The sequence below is a fragment of the Clarias gariepinus genome, chromosome 8 (assembly GCF_024256425.1).
Source record: "Clarias gariepinus isolate MV-2021 ecotype Netherlands chromosome 8, CGAR_prim_01v2, whole genome shotgun sequence".
NCBI classification, from domain to species: domain Eukaryota; kingdom Metazoa; phylum Chordata; class Actinopteri; order Siluriformes; family Clariidae; genus Clarias; species Clarias gariepinus.
The window spans coordinates 31,546,036-31,565,133 of record NC_071107.1 but is presented as its reverse complement, the minus strand read 5'-3'; the positions used below and the strand labels follow the sequence as shown (position 1 = coordinate 31,565,133).

Genomic DNA, 19,098 nt, shown 5'->3' with positions numbered 1-19,098 from the left:
AGTGTTAAAACAAGGACTTTTGATTGTGCAGAATAGCAAAACAGTTATGAGAGTAAAAACAACCTTTAATTTCTCTATATAATCTCCTAACAATAACAATTAAACAATAATGCACTCATCCCAGCACTTTACTAGTGCTTGGATATCATCAAGGTAGAATGGTTTCTTAATGCACTAAAGCCATGATTAGATAAGATAAAAATTCATTAATCTTGAACAAACTTCTTGAAAAAAACTGAAAGACCATCAATATCCCCATGAGTATTACAGAAAACATCCCAATTTGCGACTTCTAAACACCCTTGTAGGATCTCGGTAGCTTTCTGTAACAATCTCTGTACAGTTCTGGTGATCACAGGTTGCCGTTGGACTGCAGGTATATGAGGGCTTGAGGTGAACAGGTCGTGATCTAATCCATCCAGAGGGGGAAGCGCTATGGAGCTGTGTGCTTCCTGTACATTAGCATACAGCAAGTCTAGAGAAAGTCTAGAGAAAACTTAAGCAAGTGTTAGCACATAAAGAAGCACCATCCTGGGTACCAAAACATACTAAATACATTTGTTACCCACATAAAATGACTTTTTTTATCTACATCTTCAGGTGTCTCCAAAAAAAAACCTCCCAAAATGGAAATCTACATAACCTGGACAGTGTTCTCTATTAAAACTGAGTTTCTTTAGTGGGGAAATGGTTTTAGAGATAATATTCTGCAGTTAAAGATTCTTCCAGCTACGAGGTCAATTAAATGAGATAAACATGGTCAATTAAATTACATCAATCAGATTCACAAAAGTATAAGAGCTACATTACACGTTTCCCAAAAGAACTTATTTACAGGTTTTACAACATGAGTACTAACCTATGCAGCATTACTCTTTTTAAAAGCTTTTATTATTATTATTATTATTTGTAATATATTATTATATTAATATAATGTCCTTTTTATGTAGTTTCAGTACATACAGTTTAGCCTAATCCAACTGGAATGACGATGAATACTTATACAAGCCATATTAAATTATATGTATGTACTGCATGTATGTATTTAAATCAGACATCACACTATGCATAATGTGGTCTGTCACCTACAGTAAAGTACGTTTGCTTTAAATGCCTTTGCTAAATCCTCTTAAAAAAGTGTTGGAATATCTTCATGATTAAAGTATGAGATTATTAATACATTCAGCATGACTTGGCCCTGATAGCAGTGCTGGCCCACTTACACTGCAGGTGACTCACATACAGTGTCACCATGGACTGCAAAAAAAATACCTAGACAGCTCATGATTAATGGCAAATCTCCTACCATCTATCATCTATCTAAACGATCATGAAATAGTAACGTTATACTATCATATGTTTCTATGGTAACCTTAATGTCATGACTTTAAGTTATAATTTACTGGGAGGTGATTTTAAGAACACTAAGTAAACTAGAGGCCCAAGGTGACTTACAGAATAAAAAGTGACCACTATTTCCGCAGCACATTATCTTCATACAGTGTAGATTCAGTTGTTGATTGTGGCCTGTGGAAGGTTGTTTTCTTCCTTTTTTACTGCAGTTGTGTGATGGGGTTAGTTTTTTGGCTGTGCCTGGAACATACTTTTGTTAGTGCTGATCGAGAGCATTCCAGAAATCCTCTGTTGGTTGTTACACAGAAGAGGAGATGAAAGAGCTCTGACATTGTGAGCTGTCAGGAAATGTGTACAAGACTTGTGAGACATATGACAGTGCATTGGCATGCTAAAGGCTAAGGTGACAAGGATGAAAATTAGTAGCATGCCAGTGTGGATTAGACATTTATATATTCAAAATGCTATCAAATGGGAGTAAAGTTAAAAGTAGTGCATCATTAAAGTGTTTGCTCAGGGAATATAAACACATAACACAACCTATATAGCATTGAAAGTGTAACCCAGTTATAAAATTTAAATCTTGGGGTTTTGTTACATATTTCTTCTAAATTAGAATTTATCAGATACTGTATTAGTGATTTGTTTTTCTACTCTGTAGTCTTTATTGATTAAAGAATAATATAATTATAATGGTTATATTCTTGATAAAAAAAATAGAAAGAAAAGTTAAAAGATCTTCTTTTCTAAAATGTAAAAATAAATAAATAAAATTTGTAAAAAAAAAAAAATAATTAAAAAAGATTTACTCAAACTTGAGGACCTTGCCATACTGTAGATACATCACAGCAAATTATATATATATATATATATATATATATATATATATATATATATATATATATATATATATTTTTTTTTTTTAATCTATGCATTTTCTTTTCCTTCTTCTTTGTTGTTCAAAAGTGGTTGGAATCCAGTAGGTTACATTACTATCATCTGTAGATCTCATTCTCCCACATTTTTCCAGCCTCTCAAATCTGATTTTTAAAACCAGCCTTCTTTAAAAACATCTCATGCTTCTTTCCCAGATCTTGTCTTAACTTGTTCTGTGTCTTGAACTGTTCATCTGCTTTATCTGCTACTTCCACACACTCTTACCTTTCGACAAGTTTCCTCTCAGTACTTGACAACTCGACATCTAGTTGGAGTTCTGTAGGTTGCATCAACACCTCTCTCCTCAGTTCCCTTCAACGCCAACTTTTCAGGCCAGTCTTCCTCAAATACAACATTAAACAACTCTTGACACTGCTTTTTACACCCCCCAGCTCTTGAAACCGTGCCACCACATCTAGCTTCTCTTGTATATATTACCTGCACATGAGCAAAGCATACTTGACAGTCTCACTTTCATGGCATTCCTCACAGAGTCCCATTGAGTGTTTACCTACTATAAATGGATACCTACTATTAAAGGTTGCTGTGTACAAATTCTTAGTCTGCTAATTTTTACTCCTTTTTTGTTTTTGTTTTTCCTCCTTAACACATCTACAGTACTTTGTTCTGTGTTAAATGCAACTGTCTCACTTTTGGTTCATTATGCCACTTCTGTTGCTATTCTACACACCATACATTTCCCCACTGACTTTGGTAATTTGATATTGACCTCAACATGCACTTCATGGTTGCTTTTTTTGCCAACTCGTTTGCACTCTCTCATTATATATATATATATATATATATATATATATATATATATATATATATATATATTCATTTTTTTTCTTTCTTCTTTGTTGTTCAAAGGTGGTTGGAATCCAGTAGTTTACATTTCTATCATCTGTAGATCTCATTCTCCCACATCTTCATCTTCTCAGCCCTTCAAATCTGATTTTCAAAACCAGCCTTCTATAAAAACATGTAATGCTTCTTTCCCTGATCTTGTCTTAACTTGTTCTGTGTCTTGAACTATTCATCAACATTTCTCTCCTCAGTTACACCCCCCAGCTCTTGGAACCGTGCCACCACATCTAGCCTTTCTTGTACAGTGAAGTCAATAAGTATTTAATCACCCTGTAATTTTGCAAGTTCTCTTACTTAGAAATCATAGAGGGGTCTACAATTTTCAACATGGGTGCATTTCCACTGTATGATTTAAAAAAAAAATTTTTTTACAATTTATTTGTGAATTACTGTGTCAAATAAGTATTTGATCACTTGCTTATCACCCAGATTTCTGACCTTCAAAGATGTTATTTTGCTTTTAAATAGTCCAGCTACACTCTGCTCATGATTCTAAATTAGTAGCACCTGTTTGAGGTCGTTAGCTGTCATAAAGACACCTGTGCACCCCACAATCAGCAAAAGTTTAAGTAGATACATGGGGTATTTATAATGCTAAGAATGGTGAAGAATCAGCCCAGAACTACAAGGGAGGAGCTACAAGGGAGGACTCTGCACGGTCAATGCCGTGAAGAGAGCTGGGACCATAGTTTCCAAGGCTATTAACAGTAATACACTAAGACGTCATGGAAGGTTCCCCTGCTTAAGTCAGCCCATCTTCAGGCTCGTCTGAAGTTTGCCAGGGACCATCTGGATGATCCAGAGGAGTCATGGGAGAAAGTCCTGTGGTCAGATGAGACCAAAGTAAAACTTTTTGGACTTAACTCCATTCGCCGTGTTTAGAGGAAGAAGAATGATGAGTATCATCCCAATAATACCATACCTACAGTGAAGCATGGGGCTGGAAGCATCATACTCTGGGGGTGTTTTTCTGCACAGGGGACAGGACGACTTCACTGTATTAAGGAGAGGATGAATGGGGCCATGTATTGTGACATATTGGGCAAAAACCTTCTTCCGTCAGTCAGAGCATTAATGATGGATCGTGGCTGGGACTTCCAACGTGACAACGACCCAAAACACACAGCCAGAAAAACCAAGGAGTGGCTCCGTAAGAAGCAAATGGACTATTTAAAAGCAAAATAACAGGTCATTGAGGGTCAGAAATCTGGCTGATAAGCAAATGATCAAATACTCATTTGAGACAGTAATTCGCAAATAAATTGTTTAAAAAAATCATACAATGTGATTCCCCAAGATTTTTCTTTTTAGATTCTGTCTCTCACAGTGGAAATGCACCTATGCTGAAAATTGTAGACCCCTCCATGATTTCTAAGTAAGATAACTTGGGTGATCACAAGGTGATCAAATATTATTGACCTCACTGTATATATTACCTGCACATGAGCAATGTTCCATTAAGTGTTTACCTACTATAAATGGATACCTATTAAAGGTTGCAGTGTTCAAATTTTTAGTCTGCTAATTAATACTTCTTTTTTTTTTTTTTTTCTTCCTCCTTAACACATCTACAGTACTTTGTTGTGTTAAATGCAAATGTCTTACTTTTGGTTCATTATGCCACTTTTGTTGCTATTCTACACACCATACATTTCCCCGCTGACTTTAATAATTTGATATTGACCTCAACATGCACTTTATGGTTGCTTCTTTTGCCAACTCGTTTGCTCTCTCTCATTGGAGCATGGGGTGGGACCCACAGGAAAGAGACATTTTTCTCTTGCATAATTATTCTAAATTAGCTAACTGCAAGGTATTATAATATGATAAGAAGGTTCCTATACAAATTAAACAATCCCCTCATTGCGCTTCCTGTCTCCTTATGCGGTAATACTTCCTATAACCTGTATTCAGACAAATATACATCCAAACAGCTTTTGTCTGCTAGAATTCTTTTGTTTACCCAGAAAATGCAAATGTGTTTCCTATCTCCAGGTTTCTCTATGACTTACATGTTAATTACTGGTTCTCTTCATGCTGGACTTGTATGTGACATGGCACCTGGCCAAATGCTTAAATATGCCCTCTTTGCTGATAATAAACAGAGATCTTTAGATATTTCCATTTACATTTAGGCATTTGGCAGACGCTCTTATCCAGAGCGACTAACAAAAAGTGCTTTGAAGTTTACACTTTGGACAGATACTTACACTGACTTACTAGGTTCCTAACTAAGTGCCATCAGTCAAACACAACATATTCTCTTTTTTTTGCGGGGTAAAACAGATACGTCTTGTGTTGTCATTTAAAGATCATCAAAGACTCTGCTGAACGGACATCTAGAGGAAGTTCGTTCCACCACCTAGGTGTCAGAACAGAAAAGAGTCTGGATGAATGTTGTCCTTGTTCCTTGAAAGATGGTGGGACAGGCGAGCAGTGCTGGAGGATCGGAGGGAACGTTGTGCAGTGCATGGTGTGATTAGAGCAGAGAGGTAAGTGGGTGGAGGGCCATTTTTAGCTTTTTAGGCAAGCATCAGGGTTTTGAATTCAATGCGGGCAGCTACAGAAAGCCAGTGGGGGGAGCGGAGAAGTGGGGAGGACTTGGGAAGGTTGAAAATGGGACGTGCTGCTGCATTCTGGATTAGTTACAGAGGCTGAATCAGGGACAGAGGCAGATCTGCCAGGAGTGAGTTGCAGTTGTCCAGTCATGAAATAAAAAGGGACTGAACAAGCACACGAGTAGCCTGTGAAGAAAATTGTGTATAAGACATTGTGTATGTGTGTGTATATATATATATATATATATATATATATATATATATATGTGTGTGTGTGTTTATGTGTTGCAGGTTTGTCTGTGCATGTTTGTATGTTTGTTAGAGCACCAGTAATTAACAAGCAATTCTCCTTCTTTTCATTCATTTTAAAACTTAACCATTGTTTTTAAACGTAACACTAACAAAAATGTATATACCTCTCCCCACTCAGTATTTAATGGATTTTTTTTATGGATTATTATTACGTGTTTAATCATATTTTTGAAAGTATAAGATATTGCTCAGCTTTAGTTCTGTTTTTATATTGTAGATCGAAAACTTCCCCAAGTAAATAAGAAGATGAAAACATAAATAGAAAAAAATAGAGTCCAAACTGCTTTATTTAAAAACTATTATTTTTTACCCTCTCAACACGACTGAGGAAAACTGACCCCGTTTGTATCGTGTCACGTGAGTCGATGACGCCCCGCCCCGTCCCGCCCACCAGCTCCCTGTTTACATAACGGTGTTTTTCTCGTCCTTCCTTTATTGCAGCGGCTGTTTCGCAGAGGTAGATTCAACAGTAAACGGGAAATACAACATGTTTCTAAAGGCTGTAGCTCTGCTCCTGGCGGTCTTCCTGACCGTAGGGAGAACCGGGATTATGGGAGGCCCGCGAGAGGTGGACGAGAACCGGGAGGATGTGCAGAATGCTTTGAAGTTCGCAGTCACTCAGCACAATAAAGCCAGCAATGACGTGTTCCTCAGCCAGGTGTCAAGAGTGATCAAGGCGCAGACTCAGGTAGGAGAACCGAGGAGGGACCGAGATCACCAACAAAACACGCCGTGGTCATCCTGCATATTAAACGTGTCCCTGGTCCCAGAGGAGGACACCCTGCCCCGCCCTCCTCGCCATGAACCTTTTAGTATTCTCCCAAATCTACCACAATCACTTCTGTTCAGTACAGATTAGTGCGATCAGGTGTGCTGGGAGATGAGAATATACTAAAATGTCCAGACCAGGGTTGGGAAATAGCTGTAGACAAATGGGCCTGCACTTACGGGTTACGTCATATGGTTTATGTCAGTCTGTCTGTATTTATAGAGATCTATCAAGAACAGTGTGTACCACACATAGAGTATATTGCTGGCCTCCCAAATAAATTTGCCGATCGTTAAAAAGTGTGTGTTAAGGAGGGAGGCTTCAGACATCACACTGTGCATTTGAGCTTCTGATATGTCATATAAATCCAAAGTTATCATTACCTTCAAAACGTGTAAATTGTACTGCTGTAGGAATATGGGAATGACATCATAAAAATGCAGAACTAAAAATTCGCATATTAATATTGTTATTATTAGGTCACAGACACAACCAAAACAACAATAAAAACACGTGAATCAGTGCTATTTTGTTGCCTATGCGACCCATTTTATTTATTGATTTTTTACAATGATTAAAATATTAAAAATATTAAAAGTAAATACAATTAGCCCTATCATATTCTCTAGGTTGTGCTGAATAAAAAAAAAGGAACGCCACTCTGTACTGCACATCCTGTATCCTGTATAGTGCACAATCTATCTATCTATCTATCTATCTATCTATCTACAGTATCCATCTATAATGCTATAAAGCCCTATAAATGTTCTGAGGGCTACCATCGCAAGTATATTTCAGACCCATTTGAAACACTGAAGATGATGGTTGTCCAGAAGTCTGGATCCAAACCAAAAACATATTTCCTAAAATATAAATTTCAGCAGGTGGCACAGTGGCTTTATATTTAGGTATTTGGCAGCAGACACTTGTAGAGTACTTAATATATACATACTGAATTTAAGAACATTGGACATGTAGAATATTCCAGTATACATCTTGAAATGAAATAAAAGAGAGAGAGAGATTAACATAATGCCTTGGAATCTCCTTACCTCTTCCTGGAACTTGGGATATAATAGCCCACTTGTTCTCCAGCAAGGAATTTTTGGCACTATACTGCAACTAATGTGCCTGTGCCAACACACTTTTGTGCTTTTACAAAACTGGCCATGAATCCTAAAAGTGGATAGACTGAAAGTCTTCCAAAATCACAATTTGAGCTTCATAATAATGGCTGAAAAATAATCAGTAAACATCAAGCAGGCTTTAACAGCTCCACAGAAAATGCACACAACTGTAAAACATGACAAGTCTTGTCCTGCATGAGTAATCCTAATGACGTGGTTCTTCTTTTCTCCCCCACCCAGTGACAAATGCCTGTTTACATTTATTTCATCTTGTCTCATTCTGTAGGTTGTTTCGGGTACTAACTATATTTTCAATGTCGAGATGGTCAGAACTAACTGCAAAAAAGGTGGTGTTGAGAATGAGTGCGCCGCCCATTCAGACCCAGAAATGGCAAAGGTAAGTTAGTATTATTACACTCTCTTTCCTTCATGGTGATTACTATTTATACTGTTGATGTTAATGCAAGCTGACTTTTATGCCTTTTTGTCTTCCCTAAAGCCCCACGAGTGCAATCTCAATGTGTGGAGTCAGCCCTGGACAGGCCTCATCAAACTTACAAAGAACACCTGCTAGTAGAAATTAAACAACAAAGCCTAGATTTAATTGGCCTTTTAAACAACTGCAATAATTTTTCTTTATAAAGTAATTAACATTGCATGAACACACATATTAGTATTAGTTTGCCTGCAGTTAGCAAGAATGATTTAACACTATCACATGGTTATGCAATAACCTTCAAACATACTTTAAAACATTCAAATATGCTTTAGTATTAAATCTATCAAAACTGTGTACTGCATAAATGTTTAAATTTAAAATGTTGCATGAAAAACGTTTAATTTTGTATAGTCATCAGTACAATGCAAAATGTCTTCCACATGATATGATGCATCATATTAATCACTGAAAAACAATGCTGTACATCAATAAATAATTAACTTTGACTCAGTTTGAATATGTCTTGTTTGCAGGCATTTTATCGCTACTGTATCTTAAAGTTATGTCATCTAGAATTATGACTAAGAAAATATACTCACTATAATTTTTTATTTAACCTTTATAGATAAAAAATTTACTCACTGTAGTTCTTAGTTTAGTTTTTGTTATATTTGTATTAAATTAATATTCTTAACCAGTCCTGGAAATTCAGGAAGAAAAAAACGACCTTAACCACTTCCTTCCCCTGGTATGTTATTGATATGTAACAAAACAAAACACTTGATGTAGATATTGCCATATAACAGCCATATAACGATTGAATATCTTTTGTGTGGCTTGATAAAACCCCTATATTAGAAATTACTGTGAATTTATACTTTGTAAACGAACATAAATTATAATAAAAATACGAGAAACCAGAACTGCCGTGGTGTCAAAACAGGAACCTACGTTATGGCTGATCAGTCATTGTCCCTCTCTCTATATAGGTCTAGGACCTTTTTGTGTATTTCTACTCCATGACTCTCAGTCAGTCTAATTATTTAAATTATTAAATTGAAGTATTAAATTACAAAGATTATGGATTAAAGGTCCTATATTTTGCTATTTTGTTAACAAGGTAACACAGTTCCCAGAGGTCCTCAAAAGTCTGTCTGTTAATGCATCTACAGTCATTTCACAAACATTTAACAAATCCCTTAAACTGACTCTCAAGCAATGTACATATTACAGAATATGTGTAACAATCGGACACTTTGCCTGTACGTTGTTTGTTAATACAAAAAAAGGAGACAAAATGTATCTGGGTTTATGGATGATTTAGTATTATTTATTATTATTATTATTATTATTATTATTATTATAAGAGATCTTTGATCACTCAAAATTTACGTACATACATTTTTCTCATAAAATGTATAGTTTGAAAGTGCTGACAAGAGTTTTTTGAAGCAAGTTGAAAATGTTCAAACATTACTTTAGTCACTTGCAACCGGTCTGTGTAAGGCACATGGACCGTTGTTTACATTCAGATGAATATAAATCTATAAAAGTATTCATTTGAAGACATAAACAAAACAAGATTACAAAAATTAAAAAGTTTTAAAACCTAATATTTTCATCATACTCAGTGATAAAAATAGATTTTTAACAATGTACTGTATTAGCAGAAAGGACAAAATATGGAGCCCCATTACAGTAAAGTCAAATAAATGCATATCTAAATAATGGCTTAGACACTTGCAAAAAATATGCTCTATAAGCTAATATCTTTTTAAAGACTATGAAATTTTAACATTTTATCGCCAGAGTCCTGGCAATTATCCGACAGAAATAACTTGCACCACTCTGCTAACAGTGTAAGAAAAACAAAAGAATGTGCTGAAGACAGTGAGGCTTACCAGAACAGTCAGATAGCTTGCTTTAAAGTGTGCTGGCAGTAAAGAAATTTAAGCACAGACAAGATTTTGGCATGCACAGAAATGCATAGAAAATAAGCATAGGAAAAAAATCAGACTCATGTGAAGAGTTTTAGTTAATCTTCAAATCAAACAGTGGACAGGTGTTCTTATTGAAAAGGATGGTGAGTTCATATCTGATTTAAGCTTAATAGCATATATTAAAATACATAATTTAATTTAAATAATCAAGGTTTACATTAAAAAAATGCTCATAATTTTTAAGAATGAATCTGTTTGTATCCAGGTTGATAAATTAAGCCCAAAGATAAATATGCCTCCTCAAGGGGGCGCCAAATATCACGCAGGGTGCTTTGAGGCAGTAAGGCCATATGTTAAATAAGACCATAATTACACACAGTATCATTGAAAGTGTATAGAAAACTATTTTTTTTTTAAATCTATTTGTTTTGTGTATATGCTGTGGGAGGCTTTTTTTGTGAACCGGGATTTCACAGCATTTCTTAGATATAAACAGGGGGGCTTCAAGAAAAAAAGTTGGGAACCTCTGATATAGACACATGCTCTTTAAAACCATAGGGTATTTTTGTATATGCTATAGTATATCTGCCTACTGCAGCAGCACATGGTGTCCCGCCCCATCGTGGACACCATGTGCTGCTGTAGTAGGCAGATATACTATAGCATATACAAAAATGCTGATATGTGCTGGTTTCTAGACAACCAGCACATATCAACAGGGACCTTTCTTAAACAATCTTTTAGCATTGCTTGGGACAAATGTGGTATTAATGTGAGATCATCCAACAAATCATGAATTAGTCAATAAATTAATCTGAATTAATTAATCCAAAATACTTTTTACATGGGACAGGCCTATGTAGGTCATACGTTTTGTATATGTGTCCCAAATTCATCATGCACCAATACTAGCCTGATTACATACAACCCAATTAACCCTATAAGATGGGTCTGCAGTGAAGCCTAAACTGGTAAAGAGCCTGTAGGATGCTTTGTTCTCTTCCTCAATGCAGCAGTACACTGGATAACCCTCTGAATGTAATTTCTTTGCAAATATCGTGACCAGAGCTTTTGCATAACCTTTCCGTCTGTGCTCCGGCAGTGTGTATAGCATGACTATTGCACAAGAAGCATCAATCAATATCCATAATACTGGCTGACCCTCTGAGTCCAGCACACAACACGATGGGAAATTCATAATAGTGTCCCTGATGAAGCTTTCACTGAATTGGCCCATGCCAAACTTCCACATGCTATTGACCAGAGCAATATGAGACTCATTGAGAGAGGACACTTGTAAGGATACCCTGTAGAGAGTTAAGGGGAGTTTGATTAAGTACCTTGCAAAAGTTGCACTGTAAATGTAAAAATTAGAAACTATTTGTTTATTTATACTGTAGTGTATCATTTAATTTCGGCTGCTGCAATACAAATAGCATGCATGGAAAGAGCTTAATAACAATTACAATGCATCATTTTGACCCCAAGTAAACTCACTGAAAGTTGTTATTATTATTAACATTATAATAATTAAAGCCGCGTGAAGCCAGCTGACCGAATCTTTTCGAACGGCTCGCTCACGCACCGTTGTGGGCGGCGTAACACACTCCGAGGACAGCGTTATCCGCTCCTTCCGCTTGCGCAAGCTCACAAACGCCTGATTGGCTGTAGAGCCCTGATTAATGTGGGAGCACTAAGTACCTTTCATCCCTCCCCTCTGAGAGAGCTCGGCCAATCAGCTCTCGCTAGACCTCCGACTGCGAGAGGTTACAGCATCACCCAGGAATCAAACTAGCGATCTCTGGATGATAGGGTGAGCGCTTTACCACTGCGCTACTAGGAACCCGAAAGTTGTTATTATTATTATTATTATTATTATTGCAAGTTGACACATTACAGGTTTTACAGAGAAGCCTAATAGTAGATCAGTTACCTTTCACTTTTAAGGTTAGATGCATCTTGCAGTGTCAACAGGTGGTACTCGTAATTTTTTATATCTGGCACCCCTCTGTTCAAAGCCACACTGTTCATCATCTCCTTATGGCACAGGTCACCACCTAAACAGAATTTGTATTGGTTTATTAGACTAGAGGACCACATTTTACATCCTCACGAAGTAATATTCTTTGAAGAAAGAACATTAGTAGTCCACCGCTCCTAATTACCAGGGGAAGTGTATGCCACATGCATGTGTACAAGCATGCTGAGGTCAGTTTTATGACACATATTTACATTTAGGGCAAGTACTGAAAAAACAGATGTGTCTTAAGTCATTGTTTAAAAATTGCCAAAATTGCCAAAGATTTAGCTGTATGGACATCTTAAGGAAGTTCATTTCACCACCTAGGTGCGAGAACAGAAAAGAGTCTAGATGCATGTCTTCCTCAATCCCTAAGCAGTCCCTCCACACTTTATGGCAGACTTAATCCTGGTGATTGAACTTCTCTGGTATGGTTCTGCTCTAACAGATGTTGAGGTATGGCACCAAGGAAACTCTAAATAGAATTGTGCATCCTTAACCTCCAAATGGCTTAATTCTCATAGGGAGAATCCATTCAGATTGCGTAAGATGTGAATCTTATCAGTAGAGTGATAAAGTGAGTCTATTATCTACAGCTGGATAAGACAGTGGACCATCGAAAACTATCCTATGTTTAAAGGATGACCTAATCAGCCATCTGTTCCCAAGTAGAAATAAAAATTAACAGCATCAGCAGACCCAATTTGGAGGCAATATGTACACACAACCTTGACTTCCACAGTACTCTAATCAGTACTGCTGATTTGGGGAGACCTAGCTCTTTGTTATTTCAACAGAACCTCGTCTATTGCATAACTGTAGGTGAAACTATGCCAATTTGTGTATTCTATTGATTTACTTATTCTATTTATGATAACTACATGGAAGGTTTTACAACTGTAGTAAGGGCCAATGTAATCAGACACACGATGTTGGACCCTGACATATAAACTGGGTAGCTGTGGACATGAACCCTCATGCAGAGACTGATAATAAACTGTAATATTATGATTTTTTCGGAAACTTGGCTTAACCCAAACAGGCTGTAGGAGCATGAGGGGCGCAGCTTTTTCAGGGCTGATAGAGAAGCAGGAGCCACAGGTAAACACAGAAGTGGGAGGTTATGCATTTATTTAAACCAAACCCCTATCACTGTTTCATCTCACTTCTCTGTTGATCTTGAATACCTGATTATTGAGTGCAGGCTCTTTTATTTACCATGTGAGTTCAAATACGTTGTTGTGATACCAGTGTATTTGCCCCTGGATGCCCGAGTACTCTCCAGTCATCAAACTGTTAATGTCTGGCTGGGATGGGCTGATGCCACTCAGCATTTCTCACATACAGACTAGAGTGAATTTGCTGCTTAGGCGACAACGCAGACACCAACATCATCATCAACCACCACACCAACATCTATACCAACTACCAACACTTTTCTGAAATACATTAACATGTGTGTGGGTGCAAAACAGGAGCCCTACAGCATCGCTACGGATGATTTGAGAAGGGAAATCTGCAAACACAAACACAAACAGCTGACTGAATTCGGACACTCTGCTGACCCCTGACGCATATAGAAAGGAATTCAGGATATCACTGACTTCAAACCACCCAGTGGGGCACCCCAACCAGCTCTTTCACCCTGGCATGGTTGTTGATGTCAAGTTAGCTGTGAATTAAACACAAAAATGTGTTTTGAATTCATGCAGAATACTGAATCAAACAGAAAAGGTACAAGACTAATTTGAAAAGAAAGATCTCAGCAGGGAGGTGCACAGGTGTTTCACAGAATTACTGATGATTGCCTTATGTTCAGAGACCTACAGTTACATACAAAACAGGCATTTTGTATGGCGATTATGTGAGAAAACCTTTATAATACAGTACTGAGAAGTCGATTTATACTTAGGCTAAGAAACTGCTTCCAGTCAAAAATGTCCATCCTAATCAGTATGCTGATGAGAGAAGTTTCGTCCTTGGTAAAAATGCACATGTCTTTGAAATGGTCTGCCTTCTGTGGGTGAGAGAAGCAGGTGAGTATAAAAAAAAATATCCAAAAAGTAGCTAATTTTTGTTGATAATTTATACCAGTTATACAAGTTATGTCGTCCAATACCTCCTGGCGTTGTGGTCTGATGAGCAGCATGTTAAAATCCGGCCACTGGTCCACCAGCACATTCACGGGGCGAGCTTCTACTCGGTTAATTATAAAAACATATCCATATACCTAGAGACAAACCTATGGAGTTATTGTCCTACCAAAATACAATAAACAAACAGAACACAGTTTACAACTATCTACGATTTTTAAATATATACATCATCCTCCTTAATGAAATATGAACGTCTATTGAGCAGCCTGCTATTTCAGAGCTCAATGTACAAATCTTACAAGTATGGTCATCGTACTGTATGACCATGTGATGCTCCTAAAAAGCATTTGATATTTGTATTTATAAAAACCATTGTATACGAATGCAATTTACACAATATTCAATTAATCGCACTGAGAGTATCCACTAAACACTCTTTATTTCAGTTTGCCAATTATTAACTAAAATACAGAATGAACAATTGCATAGTCATCTCTGATACCTACATGTACCTAAATGGCTTTAACCTACAGAATAAACTTTTGAATGAACTAATACTTTTGTTTTTCTATGTTATGTCTGATTTAGGGAACTTTGTGTTAATGAGACTTTAGCTAAGTGAAGTAAGAACAGTAACAGTTGTATATTAATTTTCGGTGTATAAAGTTAGAATTAACTTTAGGATTCTCGGCCAGGCTCGATTCTCGTCTCTGTGTGCATGGAGTTTGCATGTTCTCCCCGTGCTTGATGGGATTCCTCTGGGTACTCCGGTTTCCTAATTGGCGTTTCCAAATTGCCCGTAGTGTGTGAATGAGTCTGTGTATGTGTGTGCACTGCAATGGATTGGCACCCTGTCCAGGGTGTACCCTGCCTCGTGCCCTATGCCTCTTGGGATAGGCTCCAGGTCCCCGCGACCCTGAATACAGCGGTATAGAAGATGAGAGAGTGAAAATCATATAATGTAGTAGAAGTGAAGTAGTACTATGAAAAACAAAGTTCAGCACAGGGAAAAAAATTACAAGAAATTTGACATTTTGTTTAATTTTGACTGTTGTTTAATTTTCTCTTCTAGATCTAGGGGAGTCAAAAAATGTATACAGACTTCAACATGAAAACTATATGGCTCTCTTCTGACTGTCACATGATAGCATCAACGATGGTGTGACTACTGACATTTTTAGAGGAAACTTAATACTATACATTGCTGCCATAAATCAGTTCGATTCTTTATAAAGGGCATAGAGAACAACTGTTCAAAAGTGTAAAAAATTATCTTATTTCATACTTTATATTCTTTCTCATCTCTCTCACTTTATATTCTATTCTTATACGTATCTCTCATTTTTCTCATCTTAATTTATGTGTAAGCATTTCACTTCATATCATACTGTGTGAGTGTATGTGACCAATAACATGTTGTTTTTGTATCAGAGTGATTCGCACAAAAGACTTCAGAAAGACCTCATTATACTAGAATTAGGCTTGTAAATTATTGTACAAATGCCCAGGACCTTTATATTCCATATAGTTAGTTACTGACTATACTGATTCCACAGATTAGATGTTTTACGAGGGACAAAGGCAACATATATTACTATAAATTAGATCGTCTAGAGACCCACATGTCCATATATGAGGACTTATATGTCCTTTTTTTTCCAACTTCAATGTCAATATGTCCTTAAATAATGCTCATATGAGGACCGTTATGTGTAATTATTTTGCCAAACTTCTTAATGTTTAAATACAGTAATTAAGTTTATAGTTATCAGGTGCTAATTAAGAAGAAAAGTTAGGAGATATTGCTATATACACTGTAGAGACCAGGTACATTTGCTATCATCCCATGATTTGTTGCACTGACAAATGGAATTTCCCCCCGATCCCTCTTTTCATTGTATCTGTCCTTCTCCTAAACATCCACAGACTGATGCATATGTAAAAACAAACAAAAAAATAATAAAAAACAACACTTTTTAAAGTGCATAAGTGGATGGTTTTCAAACCTGCTGTGACTGGGGAAAGTAATGCTTGAGCTCTTCCTCAGCTTTCTGCAGCTCTTCCCTGCTCAGCACCTTCATATCTGTTTTTTATGCTCCACCAAATACAAAAGAATCAATTTCAGATGAAGATCCACTCACTCACTCACTCACTCACTCCTTCGAATTGATGCTTGTTAATGGCGTTATATTTACAGCTAGCGCCAGCAGATTACACACACACACACACACACACCCACGAGGACTTAGACTGGATTCACACGCGCCCGCGCCGCACGTGCCCCGTTCGTTTTCAATAATGTGTCGTCACATGTAGTCGGGAGTGACAGACTGACGTTTCTTCGCTTTGAGCGATTTCAAAGAAAAGTAAAAAAAAATCTGATTAAAATGTACACTTAGGTGTAAAAAAAAAAAAAAAAAAACTAAGCCGAAAAATAAACATAATGCATTTATTGGGAATTAGTTATTATTTTTTAATTATTGTCACATTTATAAAATAAAAAAACATCCTAAAAAGACAAACAAACAAACAAAATGAGGTAACATTTTTTCGGAGTAAACAGATTTTTCTCCAAAAGCTAGCAACGTAGATTAAATCCTAGAAAAGATGGGTGACCTTCTCATCCATCCCTTCATCAAGAGTTGCCTTTAAAAAAAACCACGAACGTTGAATAGTCCTGATTAGGACAAATTCTTTTACGTAATGTCTTTCGTGTTTCTATAAAAAGTCAAAAAAGCATTCGATCAACATCTGCACATATTAAACTGTCCATCTGCAAGGAGAGAGAGAGCAACCTAATCTATAAATGCGCTTAGTTTTGATGCGGAGAGCTCTACCTCTTAAAGATAAGTCTATTTGGGTAAGGAATTTAACTTTTTCTTAACCTCAGCAAGATCAAAATGTAATTATACTCTCACATTGGCACACCCAACTAATAATTACATTCAAATATTTCACTGAGACTTAACAGGAATATTGTATAGGGGTTACAGGTTTTTGTAGCAAGTGTCACATTTATCAAGATTTGAAGTTAGACCAATATATTATATATTGTCACAAAATGTTTTTTGATCATCAAACACATTAAAGTTTCTTTGTCTAAAAACAACAAACGGAATTCAGCTCCAAACAACTACAACTCCGACTCAGGTACGTTATCATGTCTAACATTCAGCTCGTTCAATGTGTAGAATGCAGGATGTTTAGACATTCTTCCTCCGTCGTTAGTAATAATTTTATTTGTGATAGGTGTGTGTTAGTGAGCACTCTGACGGAGAAGATATCAGCGTTAGAGGAGCGCATCCAGACTTTAGAGAGGGTTAGAGAGCGCAAGAGCAGTGTTATTCCTGTAGCGAACAGTCTGGGTGCCACAGGCGGAGATAACCAGCCCCCTGACTCCGGCATTAAAGCCCTCACAGCGGGGCGAGTGGGTGACGACTCGGCTATGGCAAGCCGTTTTATGGCAAGCCGTTTTAACATTTAATGGCAAGTCTGGATATGTATTACAGATATCCGTAATTCAGTTCTTCCTAGGCAAAATGAAAATTTCAGATATCCACAATAGCATTCCTCCTATCAACAACGACCATTCCAGATATCCACAACGTCGTTCTTCCTAGGAGGAATGACGTCACTTTTACCGTTCATGTCTATGGAGCTTTCCTTAACAGATATCTTTAACTCAGTTGTAGATATTCACATTGTGAAATGTGGATATCTACAAGTAAATTATGACTATCCATAATTCCTGTTAGAGATATCTACAATTTAATTCTGACTAGTCACAATTCCAATTCAAGATATCATCAACTCCCCTCAATTAAAGATATTTATAATGTCCTTTTTAGATATCTTAAAATCTACTTTAACTAGTCAAAACTGGATTATAGATATCTTGAACTGGTATTGTCACTAGTCAGAATGAAATTGTAGATATCTTTAACAGGAATTGTGAATAGACATAATTTAGAATCAGATATCTGTTATTAAATTTTAGATATCTTTAAATGAATTTTGATTAGAGATATCTCAAATGAGAGATATCTTTAACTTTCATTCTGCCTAGTCAAATTGTAATTACAGATATCTTGAATATAGAGCTTTGACTAGGCAAAATAACGTTGCAGATATCTGTAATTGTGTCACAAGTTACGGCAAATAGGAGGACGGGACGGGTTTGATATTGGCAAGAGCGGCTTACTGTTCAAATACGACGTAAATTTTTCCCACAACTAAGCTCTTGTTCCCCACAGATTCCTTGATTGTATATAAGTTCTATGGCATGGCATTCTTAATAATTTGTCTACAACAGTGACCGCCATTTCTTCTGCTAACTGTTCAAATAATTTGTCTGCTGGGCAAATATCCAATGAGAAGTCTTTCACGAGCAACGTCGGACACAAGAATGCTGACGTTTACGATATCTTTAACTTTAATTCTGCCTAGGTAAAACTCAGTTATAGATATCTGCAGATATCATTGCAGATATCCATAATTCAGTTTTGACTCTTAAAAACTTAATTGCAGATATCCATAACTTTCATTGTGACTATCCAAAACTGAATTACAGATATCTCTAACTGTCATTTTGACTTGTCAGAATGCAATTACAACTTGTCAAAAATATGTTGTTGATATCTGTAAGGTTTATTCCAAATAGTAAAATTTTGCCATTAAATGT

At 36.6% G+C, this 19,098-nt stretch overlaps 2 protein-coding genes across 3 annotated transcripts; one reads left to right on the top strand and one right to left on the bottom strand.

Moving 5' to 3' along the window:
- The first annotated feature begins 6,410 nt into the window (after positions 1-6,410).
- LOC128529534 (cystatin-like) lies at positions 6,411-8,867 on the top strand. Its single transcript, XM_053503086.1, has 3 exons — positions 6,411-6,714; positions 8,209-8,319; positions 8,422-8,867. The coding sequence occupies exons 1-3, from the start codon at positions 6,514-6,516 to the stop codon at positions 8,494-8,496; spliced, it is 387 nt and encodes a 128-aa protein (XP_053359061.1). The 5' UTR covers positions 6,411-6,513; the 3' UTR covers positions 8,497-8,867.
- Positions 8,868-10,985: 2,118 nt separating this feature from the next.
- Positions 10,986-16,604, bottom strand: LOC128529529 (glycine N-acyltransferase-like). 2 transcript variants are annotated; one of them, XM_053503080.1, is made up of 5 exons: positions 16,424-16,604; positions 14,441-14,551; positions 14,230-14,338; positions 12,235-12,358; positions 10,986-11,608 (listed from the first exon to the last, which is right to left on the bottom strand). In XM_053503080.1, the coding sequence occupies exons 1-5, from the start codon at positions 16,496-16,498 to the stop codon at positions 11,197-11,199; spliced, it is 831 nt and encodes a 276-aa protein (XP_053359055.1). In that variant the 5' UTR covers positions 16,499-16,604; the 3' UTR covers positions 10,986-11,196. The 2 variants fall into 2 exon arrangements, with proteins under 2 accessions (XP_053359055.1, XP_053359056.1); XM_053503081.1 differs by lacking the exon at positions 16,424-16,604 and adding an exon at positions 15,095-15,305.
- Positions 16,605-19,098: the final 2,494 nt, after the last annotated feature.

Bases quoted from the DNA above. Each gene is read 5' to 3' on its own strand.
- LOC128529534 (XM_053503086.1), top strand. From the start codon at position 6,514: ATGTTTCTAAAGGCTGTAGCTCTGCTCCTGGCGGTCTTCCTGACCGTA. The intron at 6,715-8,208 runs GTAGGAGAACCG...CTCATTCTGTAG, and splicing joins TGATCAAGGCGCAGACTCAG to GTTGTTTCGGGTACTAACTA. The intron at 8,320-8,421 runs GTAAGTTAGTAT...TCTTCCCTAAAG, and splicing joins CAGACCCAGAAATGGCAAAG to CCCCACGAGTGCAATCTCAA.
- LOC128529529 (XM_053503080.1), bottom strand. From the start codon at position 16,498: ATGAAGGTGCTGAGCAGGGAAGAGCTGCAGAAAGCTGAGGAAGAGCTC. The intron at 14,339-14,440 runs GTATTGGACGAC...TCTCACCCACAG, and splicing joins TCAGACCACAACGCCAGGAG to AAGGCAGACCATTTCAAAGA. The intron at 11,609-12,234 runs GTAACTGATCTA...AACTCTCTACAG, and splicing joins TCTAACCTTAAAAGTGAAAG to GGTATCCTTACAAGTGTCCT.